General features: G+C 46.7%; 1 protein-coding gene across 3 annotated transcripts in view; it reads right to left on the reverse strand.

The window, feature by feature from the left end:
- Positions 1–14,049, reverse strand: part of SUFU (SUFU negative regulator of hedgehog signaling) — a 98,748-nt gene that overhangs the window by 10,011 nt on the left and 74,688 nt on the right. For 2 of the 3 annotated variants that reach the window (XM_051800495.1, XM_051800496.1), the window contains exon 10: positions 13,115–13,253. In XM_051800495.1, the coding sequence (XP_051656455.1) occupies positions 13,115–13,253 (139 nt within the window). Of the gene's footprint in view, positions 1–6; positions 12,796–13,114; positions 13,254–14,049 lie in introns of those variants that run through there. The other variant, XM_051800497.1, reaches the window with a different exon arrangement.

The following is a 14,049-nucleotide window of genomic DNA, read 5'->3' on the forward strand; positions in this document are numbered from 1 at the left end:
CTGCAATGGAAATACAGTAGTTTATGCCTTCACACTCTTAGTTTTAGCCAACTGCCAGGAGACAGCATGGCTTCTGCAGAGAGTAGACTGTACCAACTCACTCCTTCCCCTATGTCCTTCTTTCCCACAATACAAAGGTTTGAGGGCAAGGAGCTCCTAACTTTGCCTTCCACCCCAACCACTGAAAAAAATGTTGAAATTATACAGCAATCTTTTTTGACCCTCAATTATCTTCCTCAGTCTAAAATTAGAGGCTCAGCTTTAGACAGACAGAGTGGGGAAGGAGGAAAAAGGGTCAAGATAACAACTGTTGGAGAGACAGTGGGAGACAGCCACTTTTATCTGATCCATTGAAGTTAAGCTCACAGTTTAATCAGGAAACAGCAGCACAGGAAGAGACTGGGACCTGTGCAGAGTTGGTGCTCCAGGTATGGGGAAGGCTTTGGCCCCAGTGCAGCACATTGTTCAGATGAACCAGATGCTGGCTATGGGAGGTGTTCCCAGAGGTGCCCATGCTCGGCACCTCCATGTTGGGATGGTACATGCCCATCTTGCATGCCTGTGCTGGGAAAACTTTTGGCTCATCTCAAAGCCAGCTGGCAAGCATGAAGCAGCCCAAGAAAACAGCTGCTGTCAAGTCAACAGTCCCAGATGCAGGCCAGGACCCCAGCTCCGTGGAGTCCCCCAAGTTACAGAAACCAGAGACACCATGGGGGAAACCAGCCCCAGGAATTCAAGTGGAGGAACTCCCACCCTCTTTTAAAAACCACGTGATAGCCAAAAGCAAACACATCCTGCCCTCTTCACAACAGCCGCAAAGGCCAGAGCTCCAGGCAGGACAGCTGGTTTGGCACAGGAGCAGAGCCGGCAGTGCAGGACCAGGCAAACATCCCCACGCAGTGAGGGGGCCTTGGAGCAGCATTCCTGGGAGTTAGGTTGCAGCAGCATCCAGTGGATTATTATTCCCATTTTAGCCTACAGGCTTATTTCTTTTCCCCTGCTCCTCCTTTCCTTCCTTCGGTCCACCCTTTCCTCCATCTCTGGCATTACTTTCCATCCTGAAGCAACCACCATCCCCATGCCCCCTTTTGCACCCCTCCCTTTCCCTGTTCTTCCCAGTCACGATCCACATGCTCCAGAGAAGGGACCTGTCTAGCACTAAACACTGCTGGAACTAAGTGCCCAGCTGCACTGCTCCCCAGCTCACACCGGGAAGAGGGGCAGCCAGGCTCTCCCATCGCCATGCAGGAAGCCACCTCCCGTGCCCACCGGCAGCTTGGTGCCAGGAACATCAGTGGAGAGCAAGTGACTGCCAGGGTGCCACAGGCAAGTGGAAGCCTCTGGGCTCCATTTTGGCAATGCATAGGCAGGACTATTGGACAGAAAGAGAAAGGGAAGATTCTGGTCTCCTTCCTTTGTTTGGCAAGAGAAGAGATCCAAAACCACCAAATCCAGATCCAAGAGCTACCAGGACCTGTATGCAGTCCTCTCCCCTCAATCATGCCACCCTGCTGTCATTGTACACAGATTTCCCAGGGGGCGAGGGAACCACTAGCTCCTTTCTCTACTGCATTCCTCTCTTCACTTAACTTCAATGTGCAGCAGGCTCCAGGCCAGGGTTTATGACCAAGCTGCTCAGCATGGATGCAGGCACCTTCACCAGGCCTTTTTAATCATACCTTGAACCTGAAAAAACCCTGCTTCAGCTAGGAGCCAGGAGCTTGCTGCTTTGGACAGGACTCTGCAATCTGGCACCAATCTGCAGACTGGCAAGCTGAGGAACGTTGCACTGAAACATGCAGTACCACCACAAACTGCTGCAGTCTCCTTGTAGGGGCCTGTAACTATTCTGCCTGTTGAATTGGAGATACTCATTTGCTGACTGTTTGCAGGAGGAGGGAGATGTCTGTCCATGTTGGAGGCAGGAGAGCAACCTGATCGCTCAGCTCAGAAGGAAGAGCTGGGTGGGGAGCCGGGGCTCTGCGCAGAGCAGATCGTTTTCTGCGGAGGTGCAGTCTGCAGTGGGGTGAGGGAATGAAAACAATTTGGCAGACATCAAAATCTACAGAACAGCCGGAAAAAGGAGGAGGAATTGGTATTCACAGCAATCAGGCCAGGAGGAAATGAATATTCAGCCATCCACAGATGAGTAAAAATGCCAGAGGTTGGGATGGGTGAGAGAGCAGGAATGAGGAGCTGCAGCTTTGGCAGGGAGACTAGAAGACAAGCACAGCAGGAAGACCCCTGGGTGCTCCCAAGGTGCCAGAGGCAGGAGAGAAATGGGAACCACGTGTGCGAGGCAGCCAGCTGCTCTGAGGCTGGAGGAAAACAAGACACGGTATGAAGGGGTAAACAGCAAAGGGTGGAGATGGAAAGAGGGGACAGGTCAGGTCCTGGCTAAGCCACAGACTGCCAGAGTACCTACAAACCTATGTGGAGCACTGTGGCTAGCACTGAAACTGGGTGAAATGCCTTGAGATGGCTGAGCCCATCTGCAGCTCACTGCCCCCTCTCTGTATGCTGGTAATCCAGCTGAAAAAAACTCCCAAATGCCACTAATGTACTGAGCTGAACAAGCTCCCTGAAGGGTCTGACAAGTGGAGTGGGACAGGAGTCCACAGCTCAGCTGTCTGGTGGACTACATTTGGGGGTTCAAAGCAATGGCAGCCTGCTCTACACTGAGGAAAGATCACAGTGCTGTTCTGCCAGCCCTGCATGGACAGTTAACTTTGGTGGAGGGCAGGAATCACAGGCTGCAATGACAAACTGCTGCAGTGACATTCACACACACAGAGCGTGTCTCTCAGAACCCATCCTTAACAGTCCAAGTCAGAAAAAAAACTCACCCCAAACCCTACTACCCCATGCTGCTGGGAGACCTGCCTTCCTTCCTGGAGAAGCAGGGAGACTCTAAAGTGCTGATGTAACCAAAGGTACAAGCAGCCTCATCCCTCAATACAGGAAACTGACACTCCTGAGCTCTCCTGAGGATGCAGGGGGCAGGCATGTGCCGGCAGCTCACCAGCTGCTGAAGAGGGCTTGGAAGCGAGAAGTATTGTCATCCTGGATTCGCGTCTAGACAAGATTTCTCCTGTTAGAAGTAGCACCGTCAAAAAGGCCCAAGAGCACTAAGGCCTGTGCTCATAGATCAGGCTACCATACCCACCTGCAATCAGCAAAACCACCGTCATGCTGGTGAGTGAGTCTTATGGAGAAGGATGAGAATAAATCCAATCCCATCTCAGTGTTCCTCACTCACAATATTTCACATTTCCAGTTCTTGTAGCATGCCTGCTCCTGCACAGTATGGTACCCCATTACATTAACACACACACAGACACACACACATATTATATGTGCATGATATTAAAGGTGACATTCCCAGGAAATAAACATGACAGACTGCCATTGCTCTAGGCACCTAATTTAATTTCCTCTGGGATTTAAACCTTAGAAGCTCAAATTAAACAAATAGGCCCCCTTCACTTTATACTTCAGACCTGAATCTACAGTTTTCCTCTGATGCTTTTAACTGATCTTATCAACAGGACACTCCACAGAGATCCCAATGATGAAGCAGCTTATTCCCTTCCCAAAGGAAAACAGAGCCTCACTGTTGTGCTGCAGCCATGGGAAAAGCCAGTGCAATCTGCAGGGCAAACGAAGCCATCCCATGCGCACTGAACAAGCCTTTTCTCCCATGAAATCTCTCGGCTGGTGCTGAGGAAGCAAAGGAGTGGTCCTCTGTGGTGGTGGGTGTCCCGGGTGCTGCAGCAGCCCAGTGCTCACAGGGTTGTTTTCACAGCCCTGTGCAAACACTTGGTCAGCCCAGCCTGCCAAAGCTGGTTACAGGGTGCAGCTCAGCACTGGCAATGGCTGTTTGCAGTATGAACAGTGAACGGCCTCGCCAGCCAGCTGCGGATATCTGAAACATCTCCTTGGGTGCTGCACAGTCCTGCTCGCACCAGGATCTCTCTGACCTGACCTAGAGAGGTCTGGACACATGCTATCCCATTGCTAGCAGATCTAGATTCCATTTGCCGTGTGTTTTGTGGCACCTAGTCATGCTACAGATGCTCGGAAGATGATCACTAGACAAAAGAGTTTTCTATCACAGGTACCTCCTGCACGGCTGAGGTCCGAAGTTTGGGTTCTCACAACTTCACTAACAGCTGCATGTGTCCAGACATGTTACAAAATACCAGGCTAGGCTGTCTCATTCAGGTGGATGTGTTCAGGGAACACATGCTGTCTCCCTCTCGTGGCAAGTCTCACCTGAGCTTGCTGAAATCTACTTCTTACCTAAAGGGCTTACCTATGGGTCCTTACCTGAAGGAGTTTGTGTGGAAGCTTTCAGTGTGGAAGCTTTCATACCTGCAGCTGGCTGAGAAACCTGTACCGTGACTCATTACAGGTACATGGCTGCAAGTGTATGAAAAGAGGTGAAATCTAAAAAATGTACACAAAGTCATGGGGCTCCAGATGAGTTCAGCTCACTTTGAAAGCAACTGGTGCTTAGTAAAACATTAAAGACTTTATAGTCAGCTTACAGGTACGACCCCACAGTTAATTCCCCATCTCTCGCTACAGGGTTCGACACTCCCATGAGGGCTTGAAATTGTCTGCTCAGAAAACGCTGCTAAGACCAGAGGTCACACTGATGTTGAATGCCTGGTACAGCTGGAAAGACTTCAATGAAGAAGCTGAACTAGGAGTTGAGCTGCAGCTCTGTCCAACTTCAGGAAACACACTTTGTCCAGGGCAAGACACAAGCAATTGGCCCAGGTACAGTGAAGCAGAGGTGCTTTTACTGACAATACTCTCTTTTCTTGCCTACCTAGGAAAAAACCAAACAATCTCACACTTTGCCCTAGTGCTTTGTTTGCATTAAACACTTGCTCTTCTAGCAGGTTTGTCAAAGAAAGAAAACCATGTTTTATTAGTTCTGGACTTAGTACAGAGTTGGTTTGTATGGCCTAGCCAGAGAAGGTGGGGACACATTGCAATAAACCCCTATGTAAACCATATCAACCCTTCTAAGAAATTGTTCATCCATCAGGCGCTATCCCTGGAACAGGTGGAGCAGTTGTATCCTGAGCCACATATCACCTGTTACATCTGCAAATATCCATCTACTTTTAGGAGTCCTTTGCCCTGAAAATGTTTCAGCTTAATTTTTGTCAGCAGCACAGCAAAAAGTGAAGTAGAAGTGTGTCAGCATTTCCCACTGAAATTCCCTCCAATAAAATGCCCTGATGAATCACATGCTGTGCCACAGGCCCCCCCAAGCCCATCTCTCTGCTCTCCCCTTGACCCTGCCTTCTTTGCACTGCTTTGCTCAGACTGCAAGTGGTTCAGGGTAGAGGCCTTGTCACATCATTGTTCTACGTCACGCTCAGCCCTGACGCTGTCTGAAGAGGCCACCTTGCTGTCTGAATCCACCACAGCTCTCATTACAACCTCAAAGGCACCAGTATTGCAACAAACACCTTTGATGGGAAATTCCACTGTTGCTCTTCCAGGAAATTCACAACCCTCCTTGTAAAGGAGAAACATCCACTCACAGATGCCTCAGGGACTCTATTGCTTCACTCTGCTATGTTACTACCCCAGAAGAGGAAGTATATGATGACATGGAAAGATTTTGACCTTGTGGAATCTCTCTATGACATTCCCAATTGCAAGGACCTGAGATCCTTAGAACCTAGACTGATGAGATCCGTATTGCAGACCAGGCTGCTCTGATTCAACACATAAATTTTGGCTCAGTTGAGGACAGGGCTGACAAGGGAGCCAAGACAACAGGCAATAACAATTTTTTCAGAGAGAAAAAGCAAAGGAAGAACAGGCATTTCAAGGAATGCTCCAAGTGGGTGGAAGAAAACCTATACAAAGTAGCCAAAAATGTAGTTTGAGTGGCAAGGGAGGGGCATTAGGTGGCTGGATAGACAGTGAGCTTAAGAAGGATGAAAGAACTTGACTCATCCCAAACTAGCCTGGACAAAGTACCAGAGAACACGTTGCAGGAGAGTTGATATTGGGAGGATCGTGATGTCCGAACGGGACATTTCTACCCTGGAGTAAGTTTCTCTCAGTGTCTCATTCAGCAGTGAGGGAGAAGAACACAAAGGGATAATGCAGTGAGAGTTTGAGGAGTGTTTGGGGAACATGATAAACTTACTGGAAAAGTGTTACCTTAGATTCCCATGACCTGCTTAAGGATTTGGGGGAAACCACCCAAAAGATTCTGAAAAAGTTTTCTTGAGTGGACAGTTATAACTTCTTTGGAGAAGACCAGGCTGCAGTTGTACATTTCTTAAAACAGCTTCTGGGTGTTGTCCTCGAGCTCACCATGCTGGGCATAACACCGCTATTCAAGTTTGTGGAGACCAAAAATCAATCCCATCTCTTCAAAAGAGGACTCAACCCATAGCTGCCACTCACAAGTGAGCATCTCAAGCATCAGAGTAGCTGTTTCAAATGTTGCTTTGAACCTCTGCTGCTGCCATTATGCCAATGTGCATAAATGATTTAACATGTGGTTTAGCAGAGAGAAGAACCAGATGTGCTCATTTCCAGGGGAATGTCCTGACTCTACTGGAGGAGAGTCATTCTCTTGTGCACTCTGTCTCTTGACTAATTCAGTGTTTTATATGATGTGGAACAACTCCAATTGGACTAGCTGAGGAAGAACCAAAATACCCTATAGTTATGGCACCCATAAAGCAAAGAAGTAGAAATAGGGATTCAAATTAAAGGAAAGAAATAAAATATGAGTTTCTCATATCCTACGCAAGTATTATGTCCCTCAAGTATTGATTAGAGAAGGCAAAACTTCTAACAACTCCAGCCCTATTCTGCAAAACTAGATTTTTCCCCTCTGTTTTTATTGAGGAAAACTTTCTTATTTCTGGTTTCATTCAACATAAAAGGATTTTATTTCAGCTTTTGGTCTCTTTAAGGCTTTTGTTTCAGCAAGAAAAACTGAAAATATTTCAAGATTGGCCTCAGTTTGATCTTCTTTCCCAGATTTTTCCCTTAGGTTGCCAAACCAAAAGAATGGATCGTCCCCCATGACCCTGCTCACAGTAATCCCCCCTCTGCTGTGACTGCCAGCATAGATAGCGCATGTTGATAGCTCCTGCATGCTGGATGCTTCCCACGGCTTCCATGTACCTATCCTGCCTACAGGCGCATTTAACATTTTCTATGAGAGGTTTGACCTTGCTGTCCTAAGCCTCAACTTATTTTTCCATGCTGGATGCCTTGTTTTTGATTTTTTTCTAAAGGTTTTTAGGGAAAAAAGGAATCGAGAGAGGTATTTTGGAAAAAGTGTATTTTGACAGGACTAGCAAATGCGTATGATCATTTTGTTGCAAAGTACAAGAACTACCCATTACAAGGAAGGTGATGAAGATTAGCAAACAAGTGTTCTGGAGGACAAGTCTGACAAGCATGAAAATGCTTTGCTAAGTCAGAAGCCTCTGAAAGTACTGTTTGTCCACAGCCTTTCCAAGAAATGCAGAAAAATGTACTGAAGAGCCCTTCTTCATTGAGCACATCCCAGCCCAAGGCAGCTCTGTCCCAAACACAGGGCAGAGGTAGCTAAGGAGTGATTTTCACTCTGATCATTCCTCTGAGCAGCAAGGGATTGCTATGTCACCAGGCATACCAGGATTAAAGGCAGGGAAACTCTCCAGTACTCTCAGCGTTTCTGTTGGAAGTCAGGCCATGTGGAGGAGCAGGAGAAGGAATCTGCCAACTTCAATGAAGGGAAGGAGAAGAAAGCAAGAAACGGGCCAGGATGAGGGAAGACAGAGACGAAGAAAAACAGGATGAAGGTCAGATTAGAGGTCAAAATGGAGGCAACACAAAGGGCAAGGAGACTGGAGAACCCCATTTCCACAGCCTCAGCATCCATGTGCTGTCTGATGGACATTGTGAACCTACTGGCATAGGAATCAAAGAGCATCCCCCAGCAGTGGCTGGTGCCAGAGGGTAACACCCCACTACTGCTGTGAGCTCCTCGGCTCATGCAGAGACACAGACTTTGTGCTGAGAATCAGGGGGTGCCCAGTGACAGTGAACCATAGCCTCCATCTGCCTGACAGGATTCGTCCTGAAATCAAGTAAATTACCTGGAAAAAACCCCTCTGCACTCAGAGACCAGTGACATTGGGCGTATAAAACTTTGGAAACCGCTGCACAGAATTTGTGCCATGCTAATTTGGCCCCAGCAGATATATCCGCCTCATGAAATAAATCTGCAATCACAGGATCACCTGCAGTTTTTCTCCCACAAGACCTCTGCCCTCCTCAGTCCTCAGGATGGTTCTGCCCACTAATGCAGCATTAGTCATCATTGCTTTTCATTATCATTCAACTTGCTTCTCCATTCTCTCTTACTCTCTTCCCTTTTATTTAATATGCTCCATCCAACTACTGTCAGCATGGATAACACTGGAACACCTCATCTGACTGTCTTTATCTCTCTCATAGTCTCTGATGTGCTTGGCCTCACATTTCTGTGAGGCAGGGAAGTGTTGCTCTCCACACAGCAAATGGAGGATGGAGGCTAAAAGAAGGTAAGAGACTTACAGTCACAGAGAAAACCTGTAAGAGCAGGAAGCTGAATGTGGGTCTTTGACATGGCTCCCAGGCTGACCCCCTACCCCAGAGAGATCCTTTTTACTTGTTCTTGATCCTGACCTGCATGAACAAATTTTAATCTCATCCTGAAATTGTTTCTAGTGTTCCTCTGTGGAGCTGGAATGCCTGGCAAGCACTGAATTCATTACATCCTTCACAGGATGACTGGAAAGAGGTCTCCCTGAACAGACATAGGAAAATCAGTGAAGAGAAAAATGAATCTGAAGGTCCACTTCTCATGGGTGCCCATCTCAAGACTTGCAGGTCTCTGTTTTCCAGCCCAATCCTGTGGGTCACAAGGATATCTGCAGGGGAATTCCTCCTGGCCTCCTCCTGTCACTGGGAACACAGATCAGACCTCAGGTCTTGAGCTGGGCATCTAGAAAATGAGCAACACAAACTCCCTTGCCAGGTGAGAAGTTTTTAGCTTAAGACACTGGAATAGCATCACGAAAGAAAAGTGCAGTAGAGGCAGAAACAGGATCCAGTTCTCCAGGGCAATATTTAACAGGCTTTGCTGTAAGACTATCATGATTTTTCTGCAATTAGCTGCCTCATTCACTACACACCTTCCAATTTTGACAAACAAATGAAGTGGAATTCCTATATGCAACAGCCTACTTTACTCCACATTCCTGATTCATCCCCCAGACACACTGCATCTCTGTGCACCGAATGAGGCAGGCATGTTTTGTTAAAAATAGCTGTAATCCTTCAATTAGATATTGTATTGAAATACACGTGTAACAGGGGCAAGGCTAAAGTGCAGAGATATTTCTTAAATTCTGTGTGCTAGATTTTAAAGTTAACAAGGACTCTTTAACTATAGGTTTGTTTTTATTGCACTGTATTGGCTCGTATGTCAGAGTCTGCAGCAATATCTGATGCGTAACATGTACGCTGCACATGATCAAAGACTTCAGTGTCATCTTCTTCCCTAGAACAATGAGTGCCTAAAGCAGCAGGAGCAGAAATTATCTAAAGGTAGTGTTAAACAAACCTCCTTCTCCCCTCTGGGGAGAGTAAGCAGTCCAGGTGAGCAAGGCAGGAGGAGAGAACAGCATGCTTTGTGCTAGACAGGCAGAGAGCTCCACATAAAAGCAGAGGAGCTTTGCAGAAGCATGTCCTGACTCCCATCACTGGAGACTTAATGATGGTAATTCCCAAAGGATGATGCATGCTGACAGGCTTTGACACAAACTACCCCAGGATAATATTAATATGTATTAAAGGCTCAGGCAACTTTATTGGGACGGGCTTGATCAGTAACACATTTCAACACAGCGTCTCTATCATCTGTTGGAACAAAAGTAAGGGAGGGAGGGAGGGAGGGAGGGAGAATACACGCACAACCTCACCTTGCTTTGGGAATGTTTTTGAGACAAACAAGGTCAATCTGTGATGAATTGCACGCTTGGCACAGCTCAGACGTTGGACCAAGAACCTTGGACGCTCCACCACAAATACGAATGTCACTGTGGGGCAGTTTATGTCGGAGTCTGTCTGCATGATATGCATCCTTAACCCTCCAGCATGGGGCCAGACATCTCCTGCACAGTCTTTGCCTGTGCATCTGGAACATCTACCCCTTGGAAAGGAGAGGAGAGGTGCTTAGGAGGCAGTGTGGGGGCTCTGCTGTCACACCACCGGGGAGACTGGAAGAAAGAACCGCTGAAGCCTTTGATCATGTGTAATGTTAATGCAAGTGTTACACATCAGAGACTTTGCCACAGTAACTAGCATATAAACAGGATCTAGTGTTAACAAGGAGGACTTCTTGAATATGTTTGTACATTTCTCAGTTAAAGCAATTTCCCTATTCAACAATACATGACACAGTGGAAGAAGTTCAGAAATAAACCAGCCCGACATGCTTAGACCTTTAATAGAATTTAGCTTCTTAGAACTAATTAAATGTTACTTAAGTGAAAAAAAAATTCCAAGTACTTGGGAAAGGTGCCAATTTGACAGTTCTGGAGACTGAAATAATCTAATCATCCCTGGAGCATGGGCAGCAGCAGGACAGGCTTCCCCCACTAACATGCCTTAAACGTGACCTGGAAAGACTGTTGATACAAATGGGCCGTACAATCTCTGTGGTTGAATGACTCCTTGCTTTTTCTGCTGAGACTGCTAAAGCAGTTCCCACTGAGTACCAGCTGTGGTGGTGATATGGACACCTGTCTGGTAGGAATGGTGCTGGGACCTGCCAAACTCCTGTCATCTGCTAACCCTCCACTGGAGCCCAGCGACTCTCAGCTCATTGCTCAGCCTGGGCAGTGGGGGCTGAGCAGCAGCTCTCCGGGTGCAGCAGCTCTCCAGCCTGTCCCACCTTGGACACACTCCACTCCAGCCCACAAAATGTAAACAGGAGGTACTGTGTTTAGTCTGCAGGTTTGGGCTTTCACTGCACCAAAGCTTAGGCTCAAGAGAAGTCAGCCTCTGGCTGCTGCTGAGTCGAGGTCAGGATTTTTCAGGCTCTTATTTCTCCCCTAGGATACGGAAAAAGTCCACAGGAGAAAAAGTCTGCCATGTCTCCTCTTCTCCACAGTTTCTTCATTTACTTGTCTTTGCAACAAGCCCCTGCATTGCAGTGATCTGCTTTCAGCCACCAACTCTCCTTGGAGCTCCTCACTTGCCTGGGGTCCCAAGCGAGGGAGGAGGAAAATCCTCTCTGGGCCTTGCTGTGAAAGCTTAGCAGGGCTTGCCAACTCAGCCAGCCCAGGCTGCAATGGACTAAACCAAACTCAGCTTGCCTCTTTGGAAATTTCATGTACCACAACTTCTTTTGCTTCTGAAGCAAAGCCACATGAACCTCCCCCTCCCCTGCTCCCAACACCACAAGGGACTGCTGAGGATGGATCAAGCCTCCCATTGCATTCTAAGCCAAAAGCCTCAGACACTCCCACATGTATCTCACAACCGGGTGCTACTCCTGTTGTCCCAGGCTGCTTTCAGCCTCCCTTCCTCCCCCATCCAGCCTGTCCTCCTTCATACTCAACAGGACGGGGCAGGGGCCAAGAGCAGAGCTGGTCCTGCCAGACAAGAAGATCTAATACATTGACCTTGTGTAGGAGACAAGCGAGGAAACTTGTTTTTCCCTGCCATCTGAGCCAGCAATTCTTCACCCTTCCATCCCACCTTTGCCAAAAATCTTACACAGTTTTCAGCACCAAAGTAACACGCATGAAAACAACCAGGTTCATAAGGGTTAACATGTCTGAATGGTGACATAATTATTGCCATTCTTCACTGTTTACAGGTTACCTGACTACTCTACACATCAATACATTTCGAGATGTGATGTAAATGCAAACAAACACTCATGTTTGGAGTTAACACAGTCACAAGATCCTGTGTATCATGTGTTGGCAAGCACAGGAACCAACAGCAAATGACCCACCCTTAAACCTGACCCTTTGCTGTTAATCATTATAGGAGAGTTGCACTTTCCAGTCAGTACAATCAAAGCACACAGGCTCTTTGAAAATCCCTACACACGAGATGCTTCTGGCCAAGATCAGCTCCTTTACAAGTCATACAGCTTTCAAGGTATGATGTCCTCCAGACATATGAACATGGGTTGTGGAAAGCCTTAAAAACAAGTCACTAGAAGGCAAACTGCAACACTGCAATGCTAAAACAAACCCCTGCCTTCAAAACAGAAGGGGAGGTAGGACTGCCACGGTAACAGCGAAGGCAGAGACAAACTGCACACATAGTTAATGCTTTTCTGCATTAACACATTCCTCCGAGCTTTTTTATTTCTGCAATATGTTTATAACCATGAAGAAATTCAAGGGTAGAGTAGCGCTATGCTGTCATATCATTAGTGCATCACTGCTCCATAGGGCTGACCCTCAACACCAAGCAGATGGGGATTTTCCATGGAAAATCTGAGATACTGAAAACATCTGGGTGCAGAAAATGTGTGGGTGCTTCAAGCCATCACGAGCTTTTGTCAAAGAATCAACAGGAAAGAGCTCAAACTGAACGAAACAGTGCTCTCTGTGCTGCTCTCCCATTTGGGATGATGTTTAACTGAGATTTTGGCTCTGTAGGATCACAGTCCCACAGCTTTCTAGCTCTTCCACTTTGGCTCCATTCTTGTTTAGGTCATTCCACTCTGCCTCCCCAAATTCCTTTCTGGAAGAAATCAAGAATAAATACAGCCTGTAAAGTGTTTGCCATGGACTCCAGGAAATGGACACTACCGTATTCACAGATGATTTTTGAACTTTCCAGCCACTGCTTATCAATGTGAGTTCCATTAATACAAATAGTAACATTTCACCATTATTTTTTGAGTCCATAATTACCAAAATTATTATGCAAGAGCTATGAGAGATGTTGCAGCAGAAAATACAGGTTTGTTACACTTTTAAGTCACATAAGCCCTTAGCAGGATCATTTTTAGGACACAGTAAAGGAGAAAGGAGGAGAAACAGGAAGGAGGCTTTCTCACTTGTAACCAAGGTCCATGTGCTGCATAGGGGTGCTCCTCTGTAGCAAAGGCTCCTTCTACTCCTGTTGATACAAACGTGATTGCTGTATCTCCTGTGATACTTTTATATGTAAAGTGCCGTCCATGTAAGAGCCTTCCCCTGGAGAATTAAACATATGTGCATGAATTGAGAGGGTGTGCACAGCATTCAACACAACGATGAAGATACATCACTATATAGTTTCTGCCATCAGCGTGGGAAACCATTCTGAAGGCAGTAAATGTTAATTTTTCAGGAATATATGAAAGATTTTCTCCAAAAAGCAGGTCACAAGCCTCCTTCTGAGGCAGGGAGCTACCCCTCATCTCTCTCCTTAATCTCAGGGCCTTGTTACAGAACTAGAATACATCTAAATCCCACTGCATGCCTATCCCCATGATGAGGTGCTTATGTAGCTAAGGGCAGGAGACTGCCAGTAAGATGAAAACTGCAGAAGAGAATCCAGACTCCACATCATATGGGAATGCGAAGATGCATTTCTAAGAAGGCTCATTGCTGGAGGCAAACTTAACTACTATGACAATACCTAGTAATCAATTGCCCTGGTGCTTGACAAATGTTAGCTGTATTACTTAAGCTCATGCCTAGAAAATACACACACATGGCCAGCTGCAGCATCCCTTCTGTTTTTCTCATTCAATGCAAGGGAAAATCATGGCTCTGGTATTTAGGCTGAGAGCATGTGTGACATGCATGCATGGCTGCTAACAAGCAAGAGGGAAAACTTCAGGTAAGACATTTAGGGCCTAACAGAGTCACAGTTGATGAGTTAGTGCTGGCCAGCTGAGCTGTGGTAACTGATCAAGATAGGCTGTTTACACATTTATGATGTAAAATAAAATATGTTTGTATTAACTATCCCGTTGGTTTCTCAACAGGCACAGGCAAGTGTGCA

The sequence above is a fragment of the Manacus candei genome, unplaced genomic scaffold, assembly GCF_025592945.1.
Source record: "Manacus candei isolate 608988 ecotype Guabito, Panama unplaced genomic scaffold, ASM2559294v1 h1tg000050l, whole genome shotgun sequence".
Taxonomy (NCBI): Eukaryota; Metazoa; Chordata; class Aves; order Passeriformes; family Pipridae; genus Manacus; species Manacus candei.